The 24,048-nt window shown below is 42.4% G+C and overlaps 1 protein-coding gene across 2 annotated transcripts; it reads left to right on the top strand.

Annotated features, from left to right (window-relative positions):
- The first annotated feature begins 75 nt into the window (after positions 1-75).
- LOC124126687 (calcyphosin-2-like) lies at positions 76-23,630 on the top strand. 2 transcript variants are annotated; one of them, XM_046490192.2, is made up of 19 exons: positions 76-207; positions 3,983-4,110; positions 5,790-5,866; positions 7,766-7,876; positions 8,973-9,024; positions 9,280-9,381; positions 10,663-10,803; positions 11,865-12,035; positions 12,309-12,376; positions 14,998-15,090; positions 15,653-15,727; positions 16,667-16,759; positions 17,053-17,146; positions 17,315-17,433; positions 20,020-20,111; positions 20,769-20,923; positions 21,539-21,658; positions 21,775-21,871; positions 23,140-23,630. In XM_046490192.2, exons 2-19 carry the CDS (start codon positions 4,003-4,005, stop codon positions 23,307-23,309), a joined length of 1,938 nt encoding a protein of 645 aa, XP_046346148.2. In that variant the 5' UTR covers positions 76-207; positions 3,983-4,002; the 3' UTR covers positions 23,310-23,630. The 2 variants fall into 2 exon arrangements, with proteins under 2 accessions (XP_046346148.2, XP_046346155.2); XM_046490199.2 differs by having other exon boundaries at positions 76-241.
- The last annotated feature ends 418 nt before the right edge of the window (positions 23,631-24,048 follow it).

The raw sequence follows: 24,048 nt of genomic DNA, 5'->3' as shown, positions 1-24,048 counted from the left end.
ATAATTTTAACACCTGAGATATAAAAAAGGAATAATAAATACGTGTAATTATTAGTTCCGGTTTGAATAGAATCACTTCCGGTTCACCGAAAATATTTATGTGAAATTTGATTACTTGACAACTGACGAATATAAGACTTCTTCTCATGAGTGCAAATTAACTCAGCGACACCGATGATGCAGATATGACTGAATATACTGGTGGATGTAAGTTTGAATAATTTAATCATGACTTAGATTGGTAAGCATTACATATCACATTATACTTGACAATAAAAATACTAGGCCCTATTTGTCAAAATCAAAGTAAATGATTTTTATCATTATAATATTGCATCGTTTAAATTTTCTTACATTATGAACCTAAGAAATGTCAATTTACGTTATCTCAGCAAGGTCCACAGCATAGTCAAAATTCTCTTTTTATTGTGGCCCTGCCTTGTAGGCCTATTCATACTGAAATATTTGAAGAAACATTCTGTTCATAGTTAATAGTATGCCTAATATTGCCTATCTCACCTCTTCCTATCCTCTAAGCATTTACCCATGAAGATCCAGGGTAGAATAAGTCTTCAGCAAACCATGTTTGCCGTAAAAAGCAACTACCGTATTCGACGTAATAAGCGCCCACGGCGATATTTGCTGATATATTGGCCGTTGAACAATCCCAATCAGCACCCCTTCCGATCATGCCGATTGATCAATGTACACAAGACTTATTTATTCGCGTATAATATGCACTCATGTGTTATATGCACCCTTAATTATGGGCAATTAAATTCTGGGAAAAAATATCTGTCGTACATAAATATTTTAGGCTGTCAGCATAAACCACGAAATTTATCTTTCAACTCAGTTTTTTTCACTAAAATAATAATCCAATAAGAGCCCCCGATTTCTAATTTTGAGAGCGCCCTGGGCGCTTATTACGTCGAATACGGTATGCATGTGGTAAGAGGCAACTAACGGGATAGGGTGGTCAGGCTTGCTGACTTGGTTGATACATGTCATTGATCCCAATTGCTTGGATCGATGTTCATGATGTCAATCACTGGATTGTCTTATCCAGACTCGATTATTACCGACCGCCGCCATATAGCTGGAATATTGCTGAGTGCTGTGGTTAACAACAAACAAACAAACAAACAAAAACAAAATCTAAGCATTTACAAGTAATGATGGAGATACATGTATTAGATTATAAAATTTACTGACATTGCTGTTCACAGGTGCAGCTTACTGGGCTCATTGGCTCATGCTGCGGTTCTTGCTTAACTGATCTCGATCACTGCCTCTTTGGTCCTTAGTTTTAGTTGTGTTAGCTTTGGATAATTGTATCCCTAGCGCTTGGATCCCCTTTATGATTATTGATGTTTTACATATCCCAATGAATAACCCAATATATGCACCTGGATGAACAGACATATTTAAAAATTGATGAGGAAACAGAATAGAGTTTACAAGAGGGCAAAATGTACAAATTTTCGCAGCTCACTGGAAGCGGTTTAGAAATTTGCATAATTTAGTCATCTCTGAAATTTGAAAATACAAAGTTGAATTTAATTCCAAACTTGACAATTATAAATACTACACAAGGTAACAACACTTTCTGGTGACTAGTAAAATATTTTCTTCAAACATCAAGAAAACTTAGTCGCCAGTTTCCTCCCATAGAATTTGACTGAGTGCTACATGTGGGCAATATTAATAAAGCTAATGTTCTTAATTTTTTATCCCCTGCAGCTAATATATTTATTTGAGAAAGAATAAGAGAATGTATTATTGTCACTTGACGTATCAAAATCTACTGGCCCCAATATGATACGTTATCATATTAAAGACCTCAATTGAAACGACTTGCAAAGTTATTTAATTTATCTCTGTCCCAACATATCTTTCCTGTGTCATGGAAACAGTTGTCAGTAATTCCAATTTATAAGAAAAATTGCGTCCATGCTTGTTGTAATTATGGACCAATCGCACTCACAAGTTGAATATCAAAAGTCATTGAAAAGTGTATCAACATGATCAAACCCCTTTCACTGTACCAAGTGGAAATAAATATTGTTTTAAAAAATAATACTGATAAAAAACACCTTGCTAATCAAACACCTTCTTTACAATCTTTAGGCACCTCTTTATGATGCTTAGGGTTAGTTTTGAGTTAAGTTATTGGTCAACCATCTAATTTATCGAATTAATCAATGTAATTTGAGGAATATCTATATTTGTTTATCAAGTTTTGAGTTGCATGAAAAAATTGGCTCCTGTGCATGTGCATTAAGGTTAACAATTGGACACTGATCACTTGGCGCATGATCCTCTTTTTTTGATAGTGCACATGGTTCTCTGGTAAAGTGTTGGCCAAAAATTCCACCACTGAGAGGTTACAGGAGTTAAAACAGGTTCCCAGTGTCTGACGTGCTGCGCAATTTAAACGATCTCGACGATAGGGCAGATGCTGAATCTGCCTGCTTCTACCTCGGATTGTTTAATACATTATGCCTATTTTCTGTCTGCTCATCCATTCTATTACCATGCCCACAACTTATGTCACCTTGGTAACAACACTGATGATGACTTCATTTGTTTACTCAGAGAATTAATCCCTGACAGGCATTTATTGTGTGGAATAGGGCCGAAGACAGCTGGTGCTTTATTACCCAAGCAGGATGTTAGTAATAAAAGGCTAGTTACCAATCATAATTGTTATTTTAATTATTCACAATGTCAAGATCAAAGGTCGTTTAACACATTCAACAATGTATGCATTGTTGATATTTTTGTAGGATCAACAGAAACAGCAGAAACAGTATATGTATGACATCTAAGAATCACCAGATAGATAAACGTGTCAAACATATCAGCCAATAAAACAGTTTTCACAGCGGCGTTGGTAGCTTTAGGCCACACCCCAAATATGTTTGTTTTGGATTATATGATTACGGATTATATGATTTCAACACTTTCGCTTGGACATTTAAATGCATTCGACAAATATTATGAGTGTTCTAACTCACCGCCTATCATATGTCATGATTGTCAAGGGCACTTTGAAGGTAATAAACACATAAATGACTTGTAAATAGTTTAATTCAGGAAATATTGTGAGTATAGTCCGGAAACCATAGCAGGAAGTAATGTCCTCACTTGTGATTGGATGACCTTGGAGGTCAAGGTCACTTAGTGGGAAGTTGATATCCACAAAAACTTGTGTCAATCTCATTAAAATCAGATATTAGCCCTCGCAACCGACAGACAGGAAGTTGACATTACCCAATCAGAAGGCAGCTTTCTCATGCTTTATGGCACTAATTTCAAATTGGCGACTACGTTTCCAAACAAATTTGGTCAAATTCTCAATTAAAAATTTAAAAGCTGAAAAAAAGAACATTCTGGATTGGCTAGAAGATGTTCTAGATTGTATGGATTCAGCCGTTAAGCCCGTAACTATCGTTCGGAATACCTGTGTTAAAGTTTTCAAGGTTGCAGATTAGAAATCACATTCTGACTGTCACTTTCATGATCTGGTAAGCGACGCTCTGATTGCTCGGAAAGGTCGTTCTGACGTGACCCTAATGGGATGTCATCAGATCTTTGTTTAGCGGTAGCGAAAACTAAGATCTCATTTTAATGAGTTTGAAACTTGTGCATACACAGTATCTTGAGCATCTATGATTGGAATTTGATGAAACTTTGCAAACATGGTCTTTAGGAAGTTCATTTCACAAATGAAAGTGGTGTTATTAAACTGGAAGTGCTTCTTAAAAGTGCTGTGTTATTAAGGTAGCTGGAGGCATAGGTCATTCTGTTTCAAAGTTGTACTGCATTGGGCATGTATGAGATCATCTGTCACTGATGAGGAAAAGTCAAAATGATTCATGTTTCAGATGGGGCATTTTGGAAATGATTGGGATGGGGCCACTTCTGTTATTTCATGTCATGCAAACACCTTTCCAGTTATTTATGGGCTCTTTTTCAGAAAGCTTGCTACTGAGAGAAATGAAGCTTGGAATCCATGGCAACCCGACCCCCAGGGCCCAGCAGCGTCAGCTACCTGGGGGAGCATCTCGACCAATGAGTGGCCGTTCAAATAGAAATCCAATAACGGTCAGTTACACCAACAGGAACATAGTTCCAAAGTAGCGGCACCTGGTTCACCCAACGTCATGGTCAGCTTATGATGGGTGGATTACGTTTAGTCAAAGCAACCTTTAAACTTTGGTTACAGTTTGTTATTGAATTGAAATTATCCAATGAATCTATTTTGTCAAGATGATAAATGACTCTTACATGTGTAACATTTACTACAAGTTTGGCATGTACTAATAATCACTCTACTTGCCACTGTTGGCTGAGCTAAAGGTTTCATGAGACAGTCGCTTATTGCATTTTAAACTGTGACCATTAATCATTATAAGGTGCTTTGCTAAAAGACCAAAGGTGCTCACTGTACTTTATCCTGCGATAAGGGGGCACGGGTGGCCCAGTCGTCTAAGGTGCCGCAAGTTGCTGTGCAGAGTTGCGTCCCTTGGGCATGCCAGAAACCTATGATTGTGGATTCGAATCCCGGTTTGCCCCAATTATGTTTCTAGGTTTGTCAGCACCATACCTGTACGCGTGGGTTTCACCGAAGTGGTATGTCTGAGATCTGCATCACTTCGGGCTTTCCTCCCACATTAAGCTTACACACCGCGATATGACTAGAATACTGTTAAGAGCGGGGTTAAACCCAACTCACTCACCCAATTATCCTGTGAGAAAGTACACTTTTTGAGTTACATTATATAAGACTGATGTCATGAGGGTGTTGAAATTACCCCCCCCCCTTCCCCCTTGTTATCTAACATCCATGGTAACATTATTCTATCATTACTGTCCATTAAGATGGCAAGATGCTATCAACCATCTCTCATGCTGAGGAGTTTCCCCAAACATATTCCAACCTGTGTCCTTACATAGCAGCCAGAAAGTTGTCCGAGAAGGTCTTTGAAGCCCGAAAATTTTGATAATCCCATGCTCACCTGTTTCTCAGCATTTGAACGCAATCTTCCTGCTTTAACTATAATAGTTCATCGCAAAACTATACTTTATTAAACTACACATGGGGGTAGAGTAATCTATATTACTGTAGTATTGTGTATTTACGTTGTCCTATAAAGTGTAACTTGCGTGATGTAAGGATGACTGATGGTACATATCTGTGGTGACAGCTGTACCTGTCATGTATCAGGAGAGCTGTGATATATATACGTTCAGGCAACTTATCACTGATATGAAGCAATGCAGACGGGAATAATAAAATAGAATTGAAGTTGTCAAAGAGATCATTTGTGTTACGAGTTGATTTCCAACCTGAAACGCGAAGGTTGACCCAGAAATCAATATGTACAGTAATAAATTGTGAAATCAGTAAATATCTACTCAAGATCAATGTATAATCAGCAATTTATTTTGAAACACACAGAATTTGTTTTAGAATTTGTCAATGCAATGTGGCAGCAATAATAATTACCAGGACCTACTACGTTACATAGGTACAGGACCCGTGAAGATCCGGGGTAGAATCGGTCTTCAGCAACACATGCTTGCCATAAAAGGCGACTATGCTTGTCGTAAGAGTCGACTAACGGGATCGGGTGGTCAGGCTCGCTGATTTGGTTGACACATGTCATCGATCCCATTTGTGCGGAACTTAAATTACATCAAACCATCTAAATCTGCATAATCTTTAGTATCAGTAATGTGTTTATTTTCTTATCCCAAAAATATGTGACTTTCTATTGAAGGGTGAGGACGAGCCTGACCGTCCAGTTTCCCGAACAGCCGACACCAGCCACAGTCGACCACAGAGCCGACCTGATGGGTGAGCTCGTATAATCTGGCAGTTATTTAGCATGGCCTGTCTCTTGGCTTGGTTTGCTCATTGTGTGAAAGTAACGAAACATTAAATGATAAAGATTCCATATTATATTTTTATTCTAAAAGCCTGAATGAAAGTATTTTTTTGCTACTTTTGTATTTTTTTTCACATCTCATATTTTTTTAACGTCAGCAGAACGTGTTATTAAAAGTCTGGATTAAATAAACTGGAAACCTCATTTTGAACTTAATCAGTTTCTGCTATGAAGTAGTTAACGACAACAAGACTGAGCTCTTAATCATCTGCTCCAAATTGAGACTGTGCAGCCTGTTTGTTACCACCGTTTAAAATTGGCGACACTGTCTTAGAGACAAGCACAAAGGCCGCAATCTTGGAGTTATACAGGACTCTATGTTACGCCTTGGTAATCGCATCAGTAACGTCTTCAAACAGGCATACTACAATATCAGAAATATTGGCGTTACCAGGAAACACATCAATCAGCCTGCATCTCTCATTCAGGCTTTCATTATACCCCGACTGGATTATTGCAATGCTCTTCTGTATGGGTTGCCAAAGTACCAGATCGCAGAGATTCAGCGTGTTCAAAACGTAGCTGCCAGAGTGGTAACCGTGCTACAAAGTGCAAACATATTACATTTGTAACAAAGGAACTACACTGACTCCCGATCGCAAAGCACATCGAATTCAAACTACTTTTGTTAGTATACAAAGCACGCTATGACATCGGTCCACCTCACAACAGTGAATTGATACAGCTATATCAACCAGTAAGATCACCCAGGTCTGGTAACGGTCAGCTCCTGTTTGTGCCCCAAACCAGAACTATGTCACTTGGTGACCGATGCTTTAGAGGCCGGCTTAACGTTTTTGGAACAACATTCCCGTCAACAAAATGTGCCAAAGATATCAGCCTTTTTAAGGGGCTGTTAAAAACCTTTTTGTTCCCATCCGCCTACAATGCTCACTGAACTCTCTGTTTGACCACCAGACTCATGCAAAAGCGCCTTTGAGCAGATCCAATCAGGATATTGGCGCTATATAACTTTATATCTATTATTATTATTAGTTATATCAAGCACAGGGATTCAAGCCCAGAATTATTCTCTCATGTCAAGCTTGTGAGTGCTGACTTATTATAGGGAATCAAAAACCCTTTGCGATCCAGGTTAGAATTGATCTTCAGTAACCCATGCTTGTCGTAAGAAGCGACTTACGGGATCAGGTGATCAGGCTCACAGACTTGGATGATGGATGTCATCGCATCCCAATTGCGTAGATCGATGCTCATGATGTCAATCACTGGCCTTCATATAGATGGAATTTTGCTGAATGCGGTGTTAAACAACAAAAAACCCAAATTATAGGGAATGAGGCAACTATCCAGTCTTGGCAGCTTTGTCGATAGTCTGCAGGACCATGGACATTTCATGGAAATTCAGGTGTGGAGGGTTGCCTGTGATTTACCATAGGTTTTACAAATAAACAACACCAGACATGACACCTATCCTGAACAAATGTGTTTGCAAACGTGTAATTGATCGGCTTCGCTCTCGGGGCAAAAAAATAATATGTCTTGAAGCAGTAACTGAAAAGATATCCTGTCCCTGACAAAAATATGACTTGGCTTATTTGTAGGTTGAGGCTGGACTGGTTCGATAATTGTGTCAAATGCATCAATTAATCCTGCATATCTGTTCACCCCTCACCTTGGATATATAGTGTTGGGTTTAAAAGGGCAGTAGTTGGTTTAGAGTAATGCCCCTTTGTTTTCAAAAACCTCAAGGATCCCACTGTCTCCTTTTGGGAGCAATTTTAAATATATTTGCACAGTTGTATTGTGACTGATAGTAAAATCTGATACTTGTGTCGACTTTTCAGGGTCCCTGGTCTGAATCTCCGCTACCTTGCTGATGAGGATTCGAAACCGTCAAAACCTATTGACGTTTACGAGTACTCACTGCAAACTCCAAACAGTGCCTCCACTGTCAGGTACTGAGTTGAGAGGTGTCACATTCATAGTTAAGATGTTTTCCTGAAGTGCTTTGTAGGTTTTTGGATGAAATGGATTACTGTGTGGTTTATTGTTGTTTACTTCTGTCATTTGAATGGATAGTCAAGAGACAAGAACTCTAGTGCTGTGAATAATGCACAGATGTTCAACATCTTGCTTTTCATGTTCAACATCTTGCTTTTTATGGCCCTTGAAAATCCTGGATAGATTAGGTCTTCAGCAACCCATGCTTGCCGTAAAAGGCGACTATGCTTGTCATAAGAGGCGACTAACAGGATCGGGTGGTCAGGCTCGCTGACTTGGTTGATGCATGTCATTGATCCCAATTGCATGGATCGATGTTCATGTTGTCAATCACTGGATTGTCTGGTCCAGACTTGATTATTTACAGACCACCATCATAAGGCTGGAATATTGCTGAGTGCGGCGTTAAACAACAAACAAACAAACAAAACAGATCTTGCTTTTTGTAATTTAGACACATGTCATTGTCATGATGCTATGCAACATGTGACTTACCTGGGCAGGAAGGTGAAACCTGAACAGCACATAAGTAGAATAATTTGTAAAACCATCTACTCATTGATTTATAGAACCCAATAGCCTGGGCCGAAGAGAGTTAAAAAATATTCCATCATCTACTGGAAGCGTCACTTTTTGACGTTTTTGCTCAGAAGTCAAAGGGAGTTAATTTCGGCAAAGTCGGTGTGTGCATCTAGGACAAGGACATAACTAGTTGATTGAACAATTTGGCAGAATATTATTGTCAAATTGAGCATGTTGAGTTTTATAGATGGGTAACACTGTGTAATCTCAAAATAATTGTGCGTGTGTGATGTGTCAGTGGATGAAATATATGTGTAAATTTGGATTGTTATTTTATTTCCAATTATTAAAGAGAAGAGTGTCGGGGATCCGTGATCCAAGAAATAAAAACATGATGGCCTCAACTTAGTTTATGCTAACAGACCATTGTTCTCAGCAAAGAGGAAGTTTCTGTTTCAAATTTCATGTGTGATGACTTCCCACCAGCATTCCAGCTTACATCAGACATTTCCTTGTGTTTTCTTACAGCTGGGGCACTGGCAGATCTCAGTATTCACAGAGGCAGATGACAAAACCACCTGTAAGTCATCATATAGATGAGAGGAACAATTGATCTCCTTTGTTATAAGGTCTTGTATCAGACCAAGGTGTCTAACAATGGATGTTTTATTTCTTGTGTGGGTATGATAAAATAGATGTAACATGATTTAAGTGACGTTTTGAAGGTACATTTCAAGAATAGTTTCATACCTGGTAACCCATGTTAGCTAACATATTGTTGAATACTGTTCAAGATGTTATGTTGGTCTGTTCAGTAGACTGTTTGATTGTGCAGATGCAGAAATCCGCCTCCCGTCCTATTGGTGTCCCGGGACTGAGCCTCGAGGAACAGAAGGAAGTCAAGAAGCCGCCATCGGCCAGGAAGGTGCAGAAGGAGGTCAGAATTAATCCTATAGTCCTGTAGTTCTTATGAGAAATATTAAAATCATTTTTTATCATACCCCTATTGGGGTTAGAATTTGTCCCCAGCAGCTATGCTTGTCAAAGAAGCAAAAAATATATCTGGTGGTCTTTGCTCAGTGAGTGTCATTTTACCCTTATGACGTGGAACATTCCTCATAATATCAATCACTGGATTGTCTGGTCCAGGTTTGATTACTTACAGGTTGCCATGAAGTATCTGCAATATTTCCATGATTACTGACTGCAGTGTTATACAACAAACAATTATTCATGGCTAGAACTTCTGGTAGTCTTGACAGGTAGATACAATTCATGTTACAAACTAGGTCATCTTGATGCTCTGAAGGTGGCTATGATGTTATGTTTTGCTGAAGTTGCGTACAGTGCAGTCAGGTACCCAAACAGTGTCAAGGTATACCTGTACACGGTGAAGAAAAATGGAAATTGGAAAAGTGTCAGTGTGTTTCATTCCATTAATCACTGGTTAGTCTGGTCGCTGGAATTTCCGAGTCCACATCAATAGGTTACACATCACAGCCCTTCCCTTTATAGTAGGGCTGGGACGATACACCAACTGTGCGATACGATACGTATCACGATATATGGTTCAAAAGATATCTCTTTGATAGACGGGATGGCCAAATGCCTGACACACTGACAATTTACAGTTGGCAGTATCAAGTATGGCACAATGAATGAACATATTTACATTTTCACTACTAATTTTCCATTACTAATTAGTGTTTGTGTGACAGTTATCAAAGCAAACATTTAAGTTTGTATGAAGAATCGATATTTTTTGCTTAGTGTGCGACTGTGCTCAATACTTACATCGGGAAGTAATAAATCTCACTACTAGTTTATAGTACGAATTAAGAGTCTCCTTATATCATGAGTAGTATAAGGGATATCTGACACACATGCACAATGAAGAGGCAATCACATTTTCTGATTCCCAGTCCAGACTTTCAGGCTATAAGTGTTATGACAAATATAGATACTTGCTAGCGCACACACACATGCTCCCACTCACTCACTCACTAACACACTCACTCACTCACTCACTCACTCACTCACTCACTCACTCACTCACTCACTCACCCACTCACCCACTCACCCACCCACCCACCCACCCACCAAATCACTCACTCACTCACTCACGCTTTATATTATTTTTGATCAGATGCTGCAACAGATGAAGTATTATAGTATAGTGTTCTTTAGATCTAAAGATGTGCTTCATGTATTGCTACAGCCTAGTGCGTGGGATGGCCCTGCTGTATCGGAGAACGTCCGTCCCCCCTCAGCCCACCACCAGGAGATGTACAAGCAGTACCAGGACGACATGAAGCAGTCCTACAGGAAACACGTACAGGCTCCGTACCATGTCGGCCAGGTTCGTAGTACACAGATATAACGAACACGGATAGAGAGAACAAACGGATACAGCGAACTGTTAAAAAATCCCCGAATTATTTCCTACATAATATCATATAAAATGTACGTATATAACGAATTCTCTCCAGCGAACTAAGGGATACAGTGAACTGATATTTGATCACAGACTAGCCACTCTACCACTAATTAGTGATAGTGTATAGCGAACTAAGAAATCTCCCTCAGTGTCAAGTGTCAATCGGCTGTACGCAATCAGCGGTGAATCAACACAATCAACGGTTACGGATGAACCTTGTTAAACTTAGATGAATGTTATGAAATGTTATCAATTTGATGTTTTGAAGTGATCACTGTGATTACAAGTCAATGCTTCAGTTATGTGTTTTGTGATTTGTTTTATCCAAGATGGCGGACGTATCCGAGCGAAAACGTGTATAACGAAGAACGGATATAACAAACTGAATTCTCTGGTCCCTTGTAGTTCGTTATATCCATGTTCTACTGTACTAGAAGTTGCTAGTGTCAGTAGGGGGGTCTACAGGAGTTTACAAGCAATCTCAGTGGATTATCTAAAAGCAGAAACCAAGTGGTTAACATAGGACCCAAGTCCTCTATTGCTTGTCATGAGAGACCAGGGCGGTCGGGTAGCCTAGTGGTTAAAGCGTTCGCTCGTCACGCCGAAGACCCGGGTTCGATTCCCGACATGGGCACAATGTGTGAAGCCCATTTCTGGTGTCCCCCACCGTGATATTGCTGGAATATTGCTAAAAGCGGCGTAAAACCATACTCACTCACTCACTCATGAGAGACCACTAAATTGGATCACGTGGTCAGGATTGAGTGTCATCGTATCCTGGTGGCGTTGGGCGTTGTTCATACTGTCGACCACTGGCTGCTCTGGCCCAGACAGGATTACTTACAGGCCACAGTGAAATAGCTGGAATATTGCTGACAGCAGCGGAGGTTTCTGGGGACCGATTGTAACCCCACTGGGGTGTTATGGATGATATTTGCCCTGTTTGTGTTGGCTGTTTGTCATCTGTTGATGATGATGTTCAGGATGAGGTGGAGCGGGCTGTCCAGGCAGTGAAGAAGGCCCACCCCACGTCACCCAAGGTCAATGGTCAGTATATCCAGGTCGATGACGCTGATGACCAAGATGACAACTTGGACGACAGCTGGACAAAACAGAGATACTCTGGCAAACAGCTCATGAAGAAGATGGATGTAGTAAGATATTGTTTCACAATCACTTACATATAATTGTTCAGGAAAAAACAGCATTTCTTCTAAACTCAGGAAACTGTTTGCTTCATGCAGGGCAAATTTTTTTGGCAGACTTTTTGCTAGTTTTAGGATTTTTATGGTTGTTAATTTTAAGGAGAATGCTCTCAAACTAAGCTAACCAATTTATGAATATATGATACTCCTAAATCCTTAGTGCACAAACACAGCCTTTGGTATGTTTATTGTTTTAATAGTGACTGATTTCTCTCCCTACAGGAAGATCTGTTGGAGTACAACAAGAAACAGAAACTGATAGAGACTGTGCTAGCTGACCAGCTGTCCAGGTGAGTGGGTACAGTGCTGACTGACAAGTTGTCTGGGTTAGTGGTTACAGTGCTGGCTGACAAGCTGTCCAGGTGAGTGGGGTCAGTCCGTGCTGACCAGCTCTCCAGGTGAGTGGGTACAGTGCTGGCTGACCAGCTGTCTGGGTTAGTGGTTACAGTGCTGGCTGACAAACTGTCCAGGTGAGTGGGGTCAGTCCGTGCTGACCAGCTCTCCAGGTGAGTGGGGTCAGTCCGTGCTGACCAGCTCTCCAGGCGAGTGGGTACAGTGCTGGCTGACCATCTGTCTGGGTTAGTGGTTACAGTGCTGGCTGACAAGCTGTCTGGGTGAGTGGGTTCAGTGCTGGCTGACCAGCTCTACAGGTGAGTGGTTACAGTGCTAGCTGACCAGCTCTCCAGGTGAGTGGGTACAGTGCTGGCTGACCAGTTGTCTGGGTGAGTGGGTTCAGTGCTGGCTGACCTGTTGTCTGAGTGAGTGGGTTCAGTGCTAGCTGACCAGCTGTCCAGGTGAGTGGGTACAGTGCTGGCTGACCAGTTGTCTGGGTGAGTGGGTTCAGTGCTGGCTGACCAGTTGTCTGAGTGAGTGGGTTCAGTGCTAGCTGACCAGCTGTCTGGGTTAGTGGGGTCACTGCTGGCTGACCAGCTGTCTGGGTATGTGTGTACAGTGCTGGCTAACCAGCTGTCTGGGTATGTGTGTACAGTGCTGGCTGACCAGCTGTCTGGGTTAGTGGGTTCAGTGCTGGCTAACCAGCTGTCTGGGTGAGTGGGGTCACTGCTGGCTAACCAGCTGTCTGGGTATGTGTGTACAGTGCTGGCTATCCAGCTGTCTGGGTATGTGGGTACAGTGCTGGCTGACCAGCTGTCTGGGTTAGTGGGTACAGTGCTGGCTGACCAGCTGTCTGGGTTAGTGGGTTCAGTGCTGGCTAACCATCTGTCTGGGTATGTGGGTACAGTGCTGGCTAACCAGCTGTCTGGGTTAGTGGGGTCACTGCTGGCTGACCAGCTGTCTGGGTATGTGTGTACAGTGCTGGCTGACCAGCTGTCTGGGTTAGTGGGTTCAGTGCTGGCTAACCAGCTGTCTGGGTGAGTGGGGTCACTGCTGGCTAACCAGCTGTCTGGGTATGTGTGTACAGTGCTGGCTAACCAGCTGTCTGGGTATGTGGGTACAGTGCTGGCTGACCAGCTGTCTGGGTATGTGTGTACAGTGCTGGCTAACCAGCTGTCTGGGTTAGTGGGTTCAGTGCTGGCTAACCAGCTGTCTGGGTATGTGGGTACAGTGCTGGCTAACCAGCTGTCTGGGTTAGTGGGGTCACTGCTGGCTAACCAGCTGTCTGGGTTAGTGGGTTCAGTGCTGGCTGACCAGCTGTCTGGGTATGTGTGTACAGTGCTGGCTAACCAGCTGTCTGGGTGAGTGGGTTCAGTGCTGGCTGACCTGTTGTCTGAGTGAGTGGGTTCAGTGCTAGCTGACCAGCTGTCCAGGTGAGTGGGTTCAGTGCTGGCTGACCTGTTGTCTGAGTGAGTGGGTTCAGTGCTAGCTGACCAGCTGTCTGGGTTAGTGGGGTCACTGCTGGCTGACCAGCTGTCTGGGTATGTGTGTACAGTGCTGGCTAACCAGCTGTCTGGGTATGTGTGTACAGTGCTGGCTGACCAGCTGTCTGGGTTAGTGGGTTCAGTGCTGGCTAACCAGCTGTCTGGGTGAGTGGGGTCACTGCTGGCTAACCAGCTGTCTGGGTATGTGTGTACAGTGCTGGCTAACCAGCTGTCTGGGTATGTGGGTACAGTGCTGGCTGACCAGCTGTCTGGGTTAGTGGGTACAGTGCTGGCTGACCAGCTGTCTGGGTTAGTGGGTTCAGTGCTGGCTAACCATCTGTCTGGGTATGTGGGTACAGTGCTGGCTAACCAGCTGTCTGGGTTAGTGGGGTCACTGCTGGCTGACCAGCTGTCTGGGTATGTGTGTACAGTGCTGGCTGACCAGCTGTCTGGGTTAGTGGGTACAGTGCTGGCTAACCAGCTGTCTGGGTTAGTGGGGTCACTGCTGGCTGACCAGCTGTCTGGGTATGTGTGTACAGTGCTGGCTGACCAGCTGTCTGGGTTAGTGGGTTCAGTGCTGGCTAACCAGCTGTCTGGGTGAGTGGGGTCACTGCTGGCTAACCAGCTGTCTGGGTATGTGTGTACAGTGCTGGCTGACCAGCTGTCTGGGTATGTGTGTACAGTGATGGCTAACCAGCTGTCTGGGTTAGTGGGTTCAGTGCTGGCTGACCAGCTGTCTGGGTTAGTGGGTTCACTGCTGGCTGACCAGCTGTCTGGGTATGTGGGTACAGTGCTGGCTAACCAGCTGTCTGGGTATGTGTGTACAGTGCTGGCTAACCAGCTGTCTGGGTTAGTGGGGTCACTGCTGGCTAACCAGCCATCCAGGTCAGTTTAATACAGCAATATTGAACACAATTGGATGACAGTCATGAGATGTATCAGTAATGATCATTCAATCCAGTTTGATGGTGAATGGTATGTTGGTTCCATATCATGATGATATGTTTATGTGTTTGTATTATGTGAAAACTACAAACAGTTTAGGGAAAAAACACCTCTTGATGTGATACATTGTGTTCCATGTTTGTGTGCAGGGCAGTGATCAGTGATCCGGAACAGAATGACCGGAACAAGGCGTATGAGCCGAGGCGTGGCCGAGGACAGAACCGCTTTCTTCACGACTCCAAGTAAGCACACAGACAGATCCCATTGTTAATAATTGTCTGAAAGTGGACTTCAACTGGATGGTGTAGGAAGCTTTGAGCAAAATCAAGCTGGTACCTCCTACCACATTGCCGTAACTGCAGAGCTCGAGGTTGATGGGAATATATATATATGGGTCAAGCAACAACTATTGGGTTAGTGGGCTCATATAACACTGAAATGGAGGTACGAGAGTTTCTCATTGGCCATTGTCATTGGTCAGCTGTTTCGCTACATCTCAACATCAATCCGTGTGAGACCCATGAAGATCCGGGAATAGAATAGATCTTCAGCAACCCATGCTTGCCGTAAAAGGCAACTATGCTTGTCATAAGAGTTGACTAAGGGGATCGGGTGGTCAGTCTCACTGACTTGGTTGATGGATGTCATCGATCCAAATCGATGCTCATGATATTAATCACTGGATTGTGTGGTCCAGACTTTATTATTTACAGACCGCTGGAATAGCTGGATTATTGCTAAGTGCGGCGTTAAACAACAAACTAGAACAATCAATCGTGTGTACTCATATATGTCTGTCTGCAGAGTGAGCACAAGGGCCACGCCCACGGAGAACCTGCTGTCTAAGAGGGTCCGCTTTCAGGCACGGATCATCACCAGGTATTGACACCAATGTATCTTCTTTGCTTTCATGTTGTCATACTCTGCCATGTTATCTTTCGTCTCCTCTATTCTACTATTGCTCATGATTAGCTGAAACATTTTTTAGTGCCGTCTTTGAACATAGTGCAAATATGTTATGTAGAGAGTAGAGAGTGCCAGACCATGTCCAGGTTATGACACTCACTATCACAGGAGAAAGAATGTGGTTTTATCCACAACAAGCACGTTTTATTTCTGCATCTAATTTAAATGTTCCTGTAGGTTATGTTTTATCATGCACAAGTTACATTATTGAGTCAAGAAAGTTATCTACGCCACTCATACTTATAGATCCCACAATCGTGAGTTGGCCTCAAGAATAGCAATTCTTTATTGTGTAGAGTTTATTAGTTTTCACAAAGCCCTAAAGCTAAGCACCAAGAAACTTGAACCGTGAAGATCCAGGGTAGAATAGGTCTTCAGCAACCCATGCTTGCCGTAAAAGGCAACTATGCTTGTCGTAAGAGGTGACTAACGGGATCAGGTGGTTGGGCTCGCTGACTTGGTTGAAGCATGCCATCAGTCCCAATTGCGTGGATCAATGCTCATGATGTCCATCGCTGGATTGTCGGTCCAGTCTCGATTATTTACAGATCACCGTCATAGAGCTGAAATATCGCTGAATGTGGCTTAAAACAACAAACAAAACAAAACCAAAAACCAATGAACTTGATATCTTTTCATTACATATCTGTTTTGTAGACTATAAAAATGGAAAATTTCCTCAAAAACAAAGTAGCAATACATTCACAGATTCAATACAAAAATTGGATGCACAAAATTAAATATGGTATGTACTGACTGAACACAGAACTTATGTTTGTGATAAATAAAGAAATGACTTCACAGTTTCTTAGCGTCTTTGACCGTTGCATGACTTGACTGTTTGTTTCCTAGGAACGGCCATGACGCGCTGAGGGAGCTGACCGGCTTCTTCTTCCATGTGGACAACACAATGACCATCTATGAATTCAAACAGTTCGGGAAAAGGTAAATTGTGATTTTTGTTCACCTGGATTAAAAATATTATGACCCCAGACCAGCAAGGTCACAACTTAGAGTCTTGCTGCATTAAGTCTGTGTGACTACCTAATTTCCATGTGTCTGTAATACCGATGTAAGTTTTTACAAGCTTTTACAGCAACTTGGGGCTCTGGGGCACCTATTTGTCTAGTGAGGCTTAATGAGTGTATTGTTCAGGTGCTTAGTTGTTTTTCATTTTTGCCTCTCGCCTTGTTTGAATGAAATATTGTGAAGTTATGTAATTTTCTTTTGTGTGGCAGTGCAAAGGCAATACCGTTCATCAACAGAGGTCACTTTCTCCACTTGAGGGGAGCTCGGAAGGACCAGCCGTACACTCTACTGGATATTTACTCTGTAAGAAGGGTCTCAGTTTTCCTGGTGTAAAGTATTTTTTAGAATTTAAAATACAGTGATACTAAAATTATTTTGAACTTCATGAAATTATTTTGTGCCTTTGTGTTACATTTTGCTTGAATTATATGATAGACTTTTGAGTTCATCAGTTGTGTGTGTGTTATCAAGGGAGGCAACTTACTGATCTCTACATCCGGACAAATGACCATCCCTGCATCAATGAAGGGCAATGAGTTTATCAAGTTCCGTGTCATCAGTGTTGATGAAGATGAAAAGTCGGTCCTACTGTGAGTTCAGATTTCACCCCCTTGTCTCTTTCACTGTCAAGTCATGTCAGTAGCACATGAAACACTATTCATCAGGGATGGCATTGTATTTTGCCATATTGATGCAGCGATAAATTTTTAATGTCAATGCTGTTTCGATACAAATATATGAATATTGATATTAATTAATAATACACTACCACAGAAACATAAAATTGATAACTTATCTCGCACTATGCATTTCTCCTTCTTCTTTCAATCCTATGTAGAAATGTATGTGAACAAAGGTTTTCAGCTTCTAATAACAATTCACCTGAACACATCCCAGCATCACCATGGTCACCAACCAAACAAATGGGTCACACTCTGTCATCCCCTCCATAGCGACCTACACGATACAATCACATGACTACCCCTGCCACATCATTCTCCTTCTCATCGTTACCTGTGGAGAAGTGTATTGAGTCTAAGAGAATCCATTTTTATTATTTTAGTAAAAATATTGATACTCAATTAATAATTACTACCACAGAAACATGCACTATGCATTTCTCCTTCTTTCCATTCTATGTGGAAACGTGCTTGAACAAAAGTTTCCAGCTTCTAAAAACAATTCACCTGAACACATCCTAGCATCACCATGGTCACCACCAAAACAAATGGGTCCAGCACTGTAATCCTGTGTACAGAGACCTAGATTGCATCATTAAAATGGCTGTCCCCTCCACTGTAACAGCCGTGAAACAACCTGCATCTACCATACCTTTCATGTTAGTCATGGATGATGGCATCTTCCGTGACTGTTTTCTCAACAACGACATTCCTTCCAAAACAAACCAGCCATCTGTTGCCATTGCGTCCACTACCACATCTACCTACCGTATCGGACGTTCACACAGTCAAAGGACAGCTCGTCTAAGTCCGCCTCGACAGTCCCTACAGTCCCTACAGTCGATTCACGGACGTCAGCAGAAAGTTGCAAATCATCCCAGCTCCTCTACCATCATGCTCTCTCCCAGGCCCATCCTGTCTGATGTCATGACTTTGTTGGACAAGGCTTTTCCTTGGTTCTGCTTAGAGGATACTGGCACTCATGGTTTGTCAACTACAACCGTAGCACCTAAATTTGATGGCGATATTTCGACACTCTGCCCCTAGCATTCTGTTACTACATCTACTGTAGATCGCCTCCACTTGGATACCTGTATCCGGTGCATGCTTATTTCACCCATATTGTCGGTCACCCATATTGTCGCCGTGGCGTTCTCCAGTGCTGTCAATTGGGTGTCCACTTCAAGGCAAGGCTATAGCAACTACCATGGCCCAACCGCTTTCCGTTGGCCAACAGGATGCAGAAAGTCACCCAGGATGTTACTCAGACATCATCTCCAGGTGTCTGTAGATCTACTTAGACTTCAGAAACAAACTTGGAGGACCTACAGAAGACTGCAGTTCATCGTTTTGGATTGGATTTGATGATTAGAGCTGGGTCTAGTACTTTTCGTGGCAGAGGACATGGTCGTCAAGGACATCAGGGTTCCAAGTCCACCAAAATACGGTCCATTTCTTCACAGCTACTAAGAACGTCAGAGAGTCAACCAAGCTTGGCGACTCATCCCTTGATTGACTCATTTTGGCTATGGGATGACTTGGACCTTCACCCCAGTTGTACCCATTGTAAAAACTCCTGTAGCCAGAAGACTCAGTTTGTTTGCAGAGAACTGGTCCATCCTGTCTGACCCCTTTGTCAGATGGCATCTGGTATCTCATTTGAGATGGGTACAGGCTGCTGCTGGTCGGGGGCTCCTCCAGCAACATCCAGGCCACTGCAGTGAGAGTATCCACAAGCCAGCTTATGTTCAAGTCAGAGACAATTCATACCATGAGTCGTCTCACATGCATCACTTTAGGGCTTTCTCCCAAAATCAAGCTAACACACTGTTATATATAACTGGAATACTGCTCAAAGTGGCGATAAACCCAACTCACTCACTCACTCACTCACTCACTCACTCACTCACTCACTCACTCATGCTCACTCACACACACCAGTCTCACATGCACACACACTCACACCACACAGTCTCAAACAAACACTTACACTCACACACACACACACACACACACACACACACACTCACACATGCAAACACACACAGACGCAAACACACACTCTCAAACAAACACTTACACTCACACACACACACACACACACACACACACACACACACACACACACACACAGACGCAAACACACACTCACACATGAAAACACACACAAACACACTTCTTGAAACAATGCTACTTATTGACAAGTAAAGGTTTTCTACTTACTGAGGCAGGGAACTACTTTATGTTCTTGTCTTTGTATCATTTAGATTGATGGCAGAAATTCTATCTCAGGATATATTTTCACTGTATGACTTTAATTGTAATGCTTACAAAAAGATTTGTGTACAATTTATCAACTTTGACATGTCTTATATAAATATATTGATAACAATATTGGTTCCATCCATTGTTTAGTTCTCATGAAAAGTAGCAGTTTGTATTCTGACCGCTAAGTGCTGTGGACACAGCTGATTGTCTGACTTTGTTCTACAACAGTGACAGCACTCGTGGCCAGGAGACTTTCGCCCGTCTGCAGTATCCCACTAAACAGGAGTATGAGAACCAGAAGATCCTGGAGTCGCTGCAAGGTGAGGATCTGACAGTAGTGAGCATGTAGGGGAATGCGTCTTAAACATGTTCCTCAAGTCATACACATTAAACACTCCCAGGATCAACCCCACCGGTGATATTGCAGGAATATGGCTTTAAGCAATGTAAATAACTCTCTCATTCCATAATAGCCTTAAAACATCCACTTTAAGTTTACATAGGTCCCAGCACTCTATTGCTTGTAGTAAGAGGTGACCAGATTAAATCAAATGGTCAGACTCGGTGACTGGCTTAATTGTGTGTCGTCATACTCAGATGGCATGGTATGTTGCGTATATCATCCATTGGTTTGTGTGGTCCATGAAAATTCAGACTGCAAATAAAAACAGACTTCAGTGACATAAATGTGTTGCTAGGCAGCTTTATTATTTTGATATAAAAAAAAACGTGTGTCAAAATTTGCAGAATGTTGAATGTTCCTGTGGCTACTAGACACCAAAATAGTTATTGTTAGTGAATGAAGTAGGCTGCAGTCAGCAGCATCACAACATCCAGGGTATCAAGTGGGCTCAGTAGTGTTGGGGTATGATGGTACACAAACTCAGCCAGCCCCATACTCAGCAAGCATGACCTTTGACACTGATTTAGTGGTCTCTGTCAACAAGCATCAGTGTTCTGAGCTTGATGTTTTTCAGACGTCGTCGGAGAGAAGCTGAAGAAGCGTGGCATCAAGACGGTGACGGGGCTGGGTCGGTGGTACCGGAAGCTGGACACAGACAGCAGCGGACTCCTCACTCACCACGAGCTGGAGCAGGGGCTTGTCAAGTACCGCCTGGAGCTCCCACAACAGGTGCCGCCATAAAATAGTCTAAATATATGTCACCTGATATGAGTATGTGCTGTTGGATGAGCCAGATAAACTGAAAACTATTGACCTGTTTCAGGCTGTGGCGGGGCGGTCGGGTAGCTTAGTGGTTAAAGCGTTCGCACGTCATGCCAAAGACCCGGGTTCGATTCCCGACATGGGTACAATGTGTGAAGCCCATTTCTGGTGTCCCCCGCCGTGATATTGCTGGAAAATTGCTAAAAGCGGCGTAAAACCATACTCACTCACTCACTCACTCACTCACTCACTCACTCACTCACTCACTCACTCACTCACTCACTCAGGCTGTGGCAGAAACTTGAAATAGTGAAGTGAATTTTGTCAACGAACTTGACTGGATCATTTCAACTAACTACTAATCAAGCATTTGAAATTATATAAACAGCTTTGTTTGGTAGAAAGCAAGAGAATCAGCATGAGCACTGAAAAGAATCTGTTTTCGAAACAAAACATGACTGTGAAAAACAGCTAGCCAGTCTCAATCGGGCTACTCCCATGCAGATTTGATAAAGCTAGCTTCATTCTAAATGTTGGACAAGATAACCAGACAACTGCTATATTTGTTTCTGCTGTTTTCAGATACTGGATGCTGTGATTGAAATCCTGGACCCTGATAATGAAGGCAGAGTCGACTACAGTGACTACATGCATGCCATAATTGGGGAGATGAACGAGTATCGCAAATCTCTTGTCATAAAGGTCAGTCTGCTGCCAATGGTTCATAGTGTACAACACCACCACATGTTGTCTCTCTGCATTGTTTTCCCAGTAAAACCATGGCCACATCATATATATCCTGTCTTTCTACCTTCCAGGCATTTCGTAAGATTGACAGCAGTAAGCGTGGATTGATCGTGTTGAGTGACATCCGGAAGTTCTTCAATGCCACAGCCAGTGCCCGGGGCCCTCCAGGTCTGTTTCTAGTGTCTCTCTAGTGTCTCTCTAGTGTCTCTCTCTCTAGTGTCTCTCTCTCTAGTGTCTCTCTCTCTAGTGTCTCTCTAGTGGCTCTCTCTCTAGTGTCTCTCTAGTGTCTCTCTCTCTAGTGTCTCTCTAGTGTCTCTCTCTCTAGTGTCTCTCTCTCTAGTGTCTCTCTAGTGTCTCTCTCTCTAGTGTCACTCTCTCTAGTGTCTCTCTCTCTAGTGTCTCTCTAGTGTCTCTCTCTCTAGTGTCTCTCTCTCTAGTGTCTCTCTAGTGTCTCTCTCTCTAGTGTCTCTCTCTCATGTCTCTGCCTGTCTAGTGAAATAGTATAGATATTTTCAATCTAATGTGTACAAGCCAGAAAAACAGAGTATGATGTTTCATAAGTCCTAAGATGATAAACCTCCTCCTGTAGGTTTCACAACAGAGGTAAACATCATAAGTGACTTTCCCCACATTAGTCTGACAAGGCTGGATATAACTGAAACACTGTTCAAAGTAGCACTTGCCCCTGAAGATCCGGGGTAGAATTGGTCTTCAGCAACCCATGCTTGCCGTAAGAGACGACTATGCTTGTCGTAAGAGGTGACTAACGGTATCAGGTGGTCTGGCTCACTGACGCATGTCATCGTATCCCAATTGCATAGATCGATGCTCATAATATCAATCACTGGATTGTCTGGTCCAGACTTGACTATTTACAGACCACCGTCATATAGCTGGAATATTGCTGAGCGCGGCGTTAAACAACAAACAAACAAAAAATCAAAGCAGCACTGAGCCTAGGTCTCTCCTCATACATTCTCTCCTCATACAAGAATGTTTTGTTACTGTTTATGTATCATCATCAACGCGTCACGGCTTTGTATACTCTATGTTACTCCATCTCCCGTGGGTTGTTTATATACCAATGAATTGAGGCCGTTTTTAACTCATGGAAGTTAATTGGGCGCTATTACATGCACACATTTTATGAGAACATACGCAGAGTAGATAGCCACAAGGATGTGGCCCATGTTGCATATGATGTCAACTAGAAACATGGCTTTGCAATGTCAGCTGTTTTGTCATTGGTTTGAGCACTCACAGCATCCCACTCAGTGAAGCCAGGTCTTTGTTTGAATTGTTGGTTAAAAAGAACGACTACACCTCCTAGCAGCCATATGTATTCCTAGGTGATGGAGGAACGTAGTGTATACACAGTCATGAAGTACAGATAATGGTAATGTTGAGTGAAGACGTTGTTTCCTTCCACTGTGCAGATGCGACCGGGACCTCGGTGATCCAGGCCTTCCTGGAGTCGGTGATGGCTTCACCCAAACAGGAGGAGGTGTCGTATGTGGAGTTTGAGGAGTACTATGAGGGACTTAGCATCGGCTTTGATAGCGAGGAAGACTTCGCCAACATTCTACGCAACACCTGGACCATATAGACATTCATACTACTGAAAACATTGTGTTGTATTTAGATGATTTTAGTCATAGATGTTAATACATGGTCTTGATATTTATTGTGTAAATCTGATGTTATGAAGATAAAATTGATTGGTCTGTACCAGGGTCTTATTCCACAAACACTATGACTATCATAAACTTCTGTTAAAGTAGGAGAGTTACGATCATATTGGCGGTAAGATGGCTTTGTGGTATGGAGAGCCCAGATCTTTGTTTTTATTGTACAATTTGATCATTTTGATCAAGGTTTAGGGCGGTCGGGTAGCCTAGTGGTTAAAGCATTCGCTCGTCACGCCGAAGACCCGATATGGGTACAATGTGTGAAGCCCAGTTCTGGTGTCCCCCGCCGTGATATTGCTGGAATATTGCTAAAAGCAGCATAAAACCATACTCACTGACCACTTGATCAAGGTTTGAAAGGCGTTCATTCAGTGAAGCCACATCAAATGGATTGCTTAATCAGATGCTGTTGTACAATGAAAAGTATATCATATCTAGAGCAAGTGGCTGTTGTACCTCTCTAATCAAAAAGGCATCCCTACTAAGGTTCAAATAACAAGATGAGGCTTAACTTTATTTTACTATTAATGTCTAACAATGGACTACAATTAAGTCTTTGAAAGGCATTTAGAAGTGAAACACTTAAGGAAGAGAATTTATCGATATCAACTTCTTTATTAAGAGGAACACAACGTTTCGGAGTACAAACTTACTCCT

Source organism: Haliotis rufescens, unplaced genomic scaffold (assembly GCF_023055435.1).
Source record: "Haliotis rufescens isolate VD_foot unplaced genomic scaffold, xgHalRufe1.0.p SCAF_5, whole genome shotgun sequence".
In the NCBI taxonomy this organism is placed as follows: domain Eukaryota; kingdom Metazoa; phylum Mollusca; class Gastropoda; order Lepetellida; family Haliotidae; genus Haliotis; species Haliotis rufescens.
Note: the sequence above shows the minus strand (reverse complement) of the source record. Positions and strands in the feature narration are given on the sequence as shown.

Excerpts from the sequence above, each read along its gene's own strand:
- LOC124126687 (XM_046490192.2), top strand. The coding sequence starts at position 4,003 with ATGAAGCTTGGAATCCATGGCAACCCGACCCCCAGGGCCCAGCAGCGT. Across the intron at positions 10,804-11,864 it reads CTCCGTACCATGTCGGCCAG|GATGAGGTGGAGCGGGCTGT; the intron begins GTTCGTAGTACA and ends GATGATGTTCAG. Across the intron at positions 16,760-17,052 it reads TTCAAACAGTTCGGGAAAAG|TGCAAAGGCAATACCGTTCA; the intron begins GTAAATTGTGAT and ends TTTGTGTGGCAG.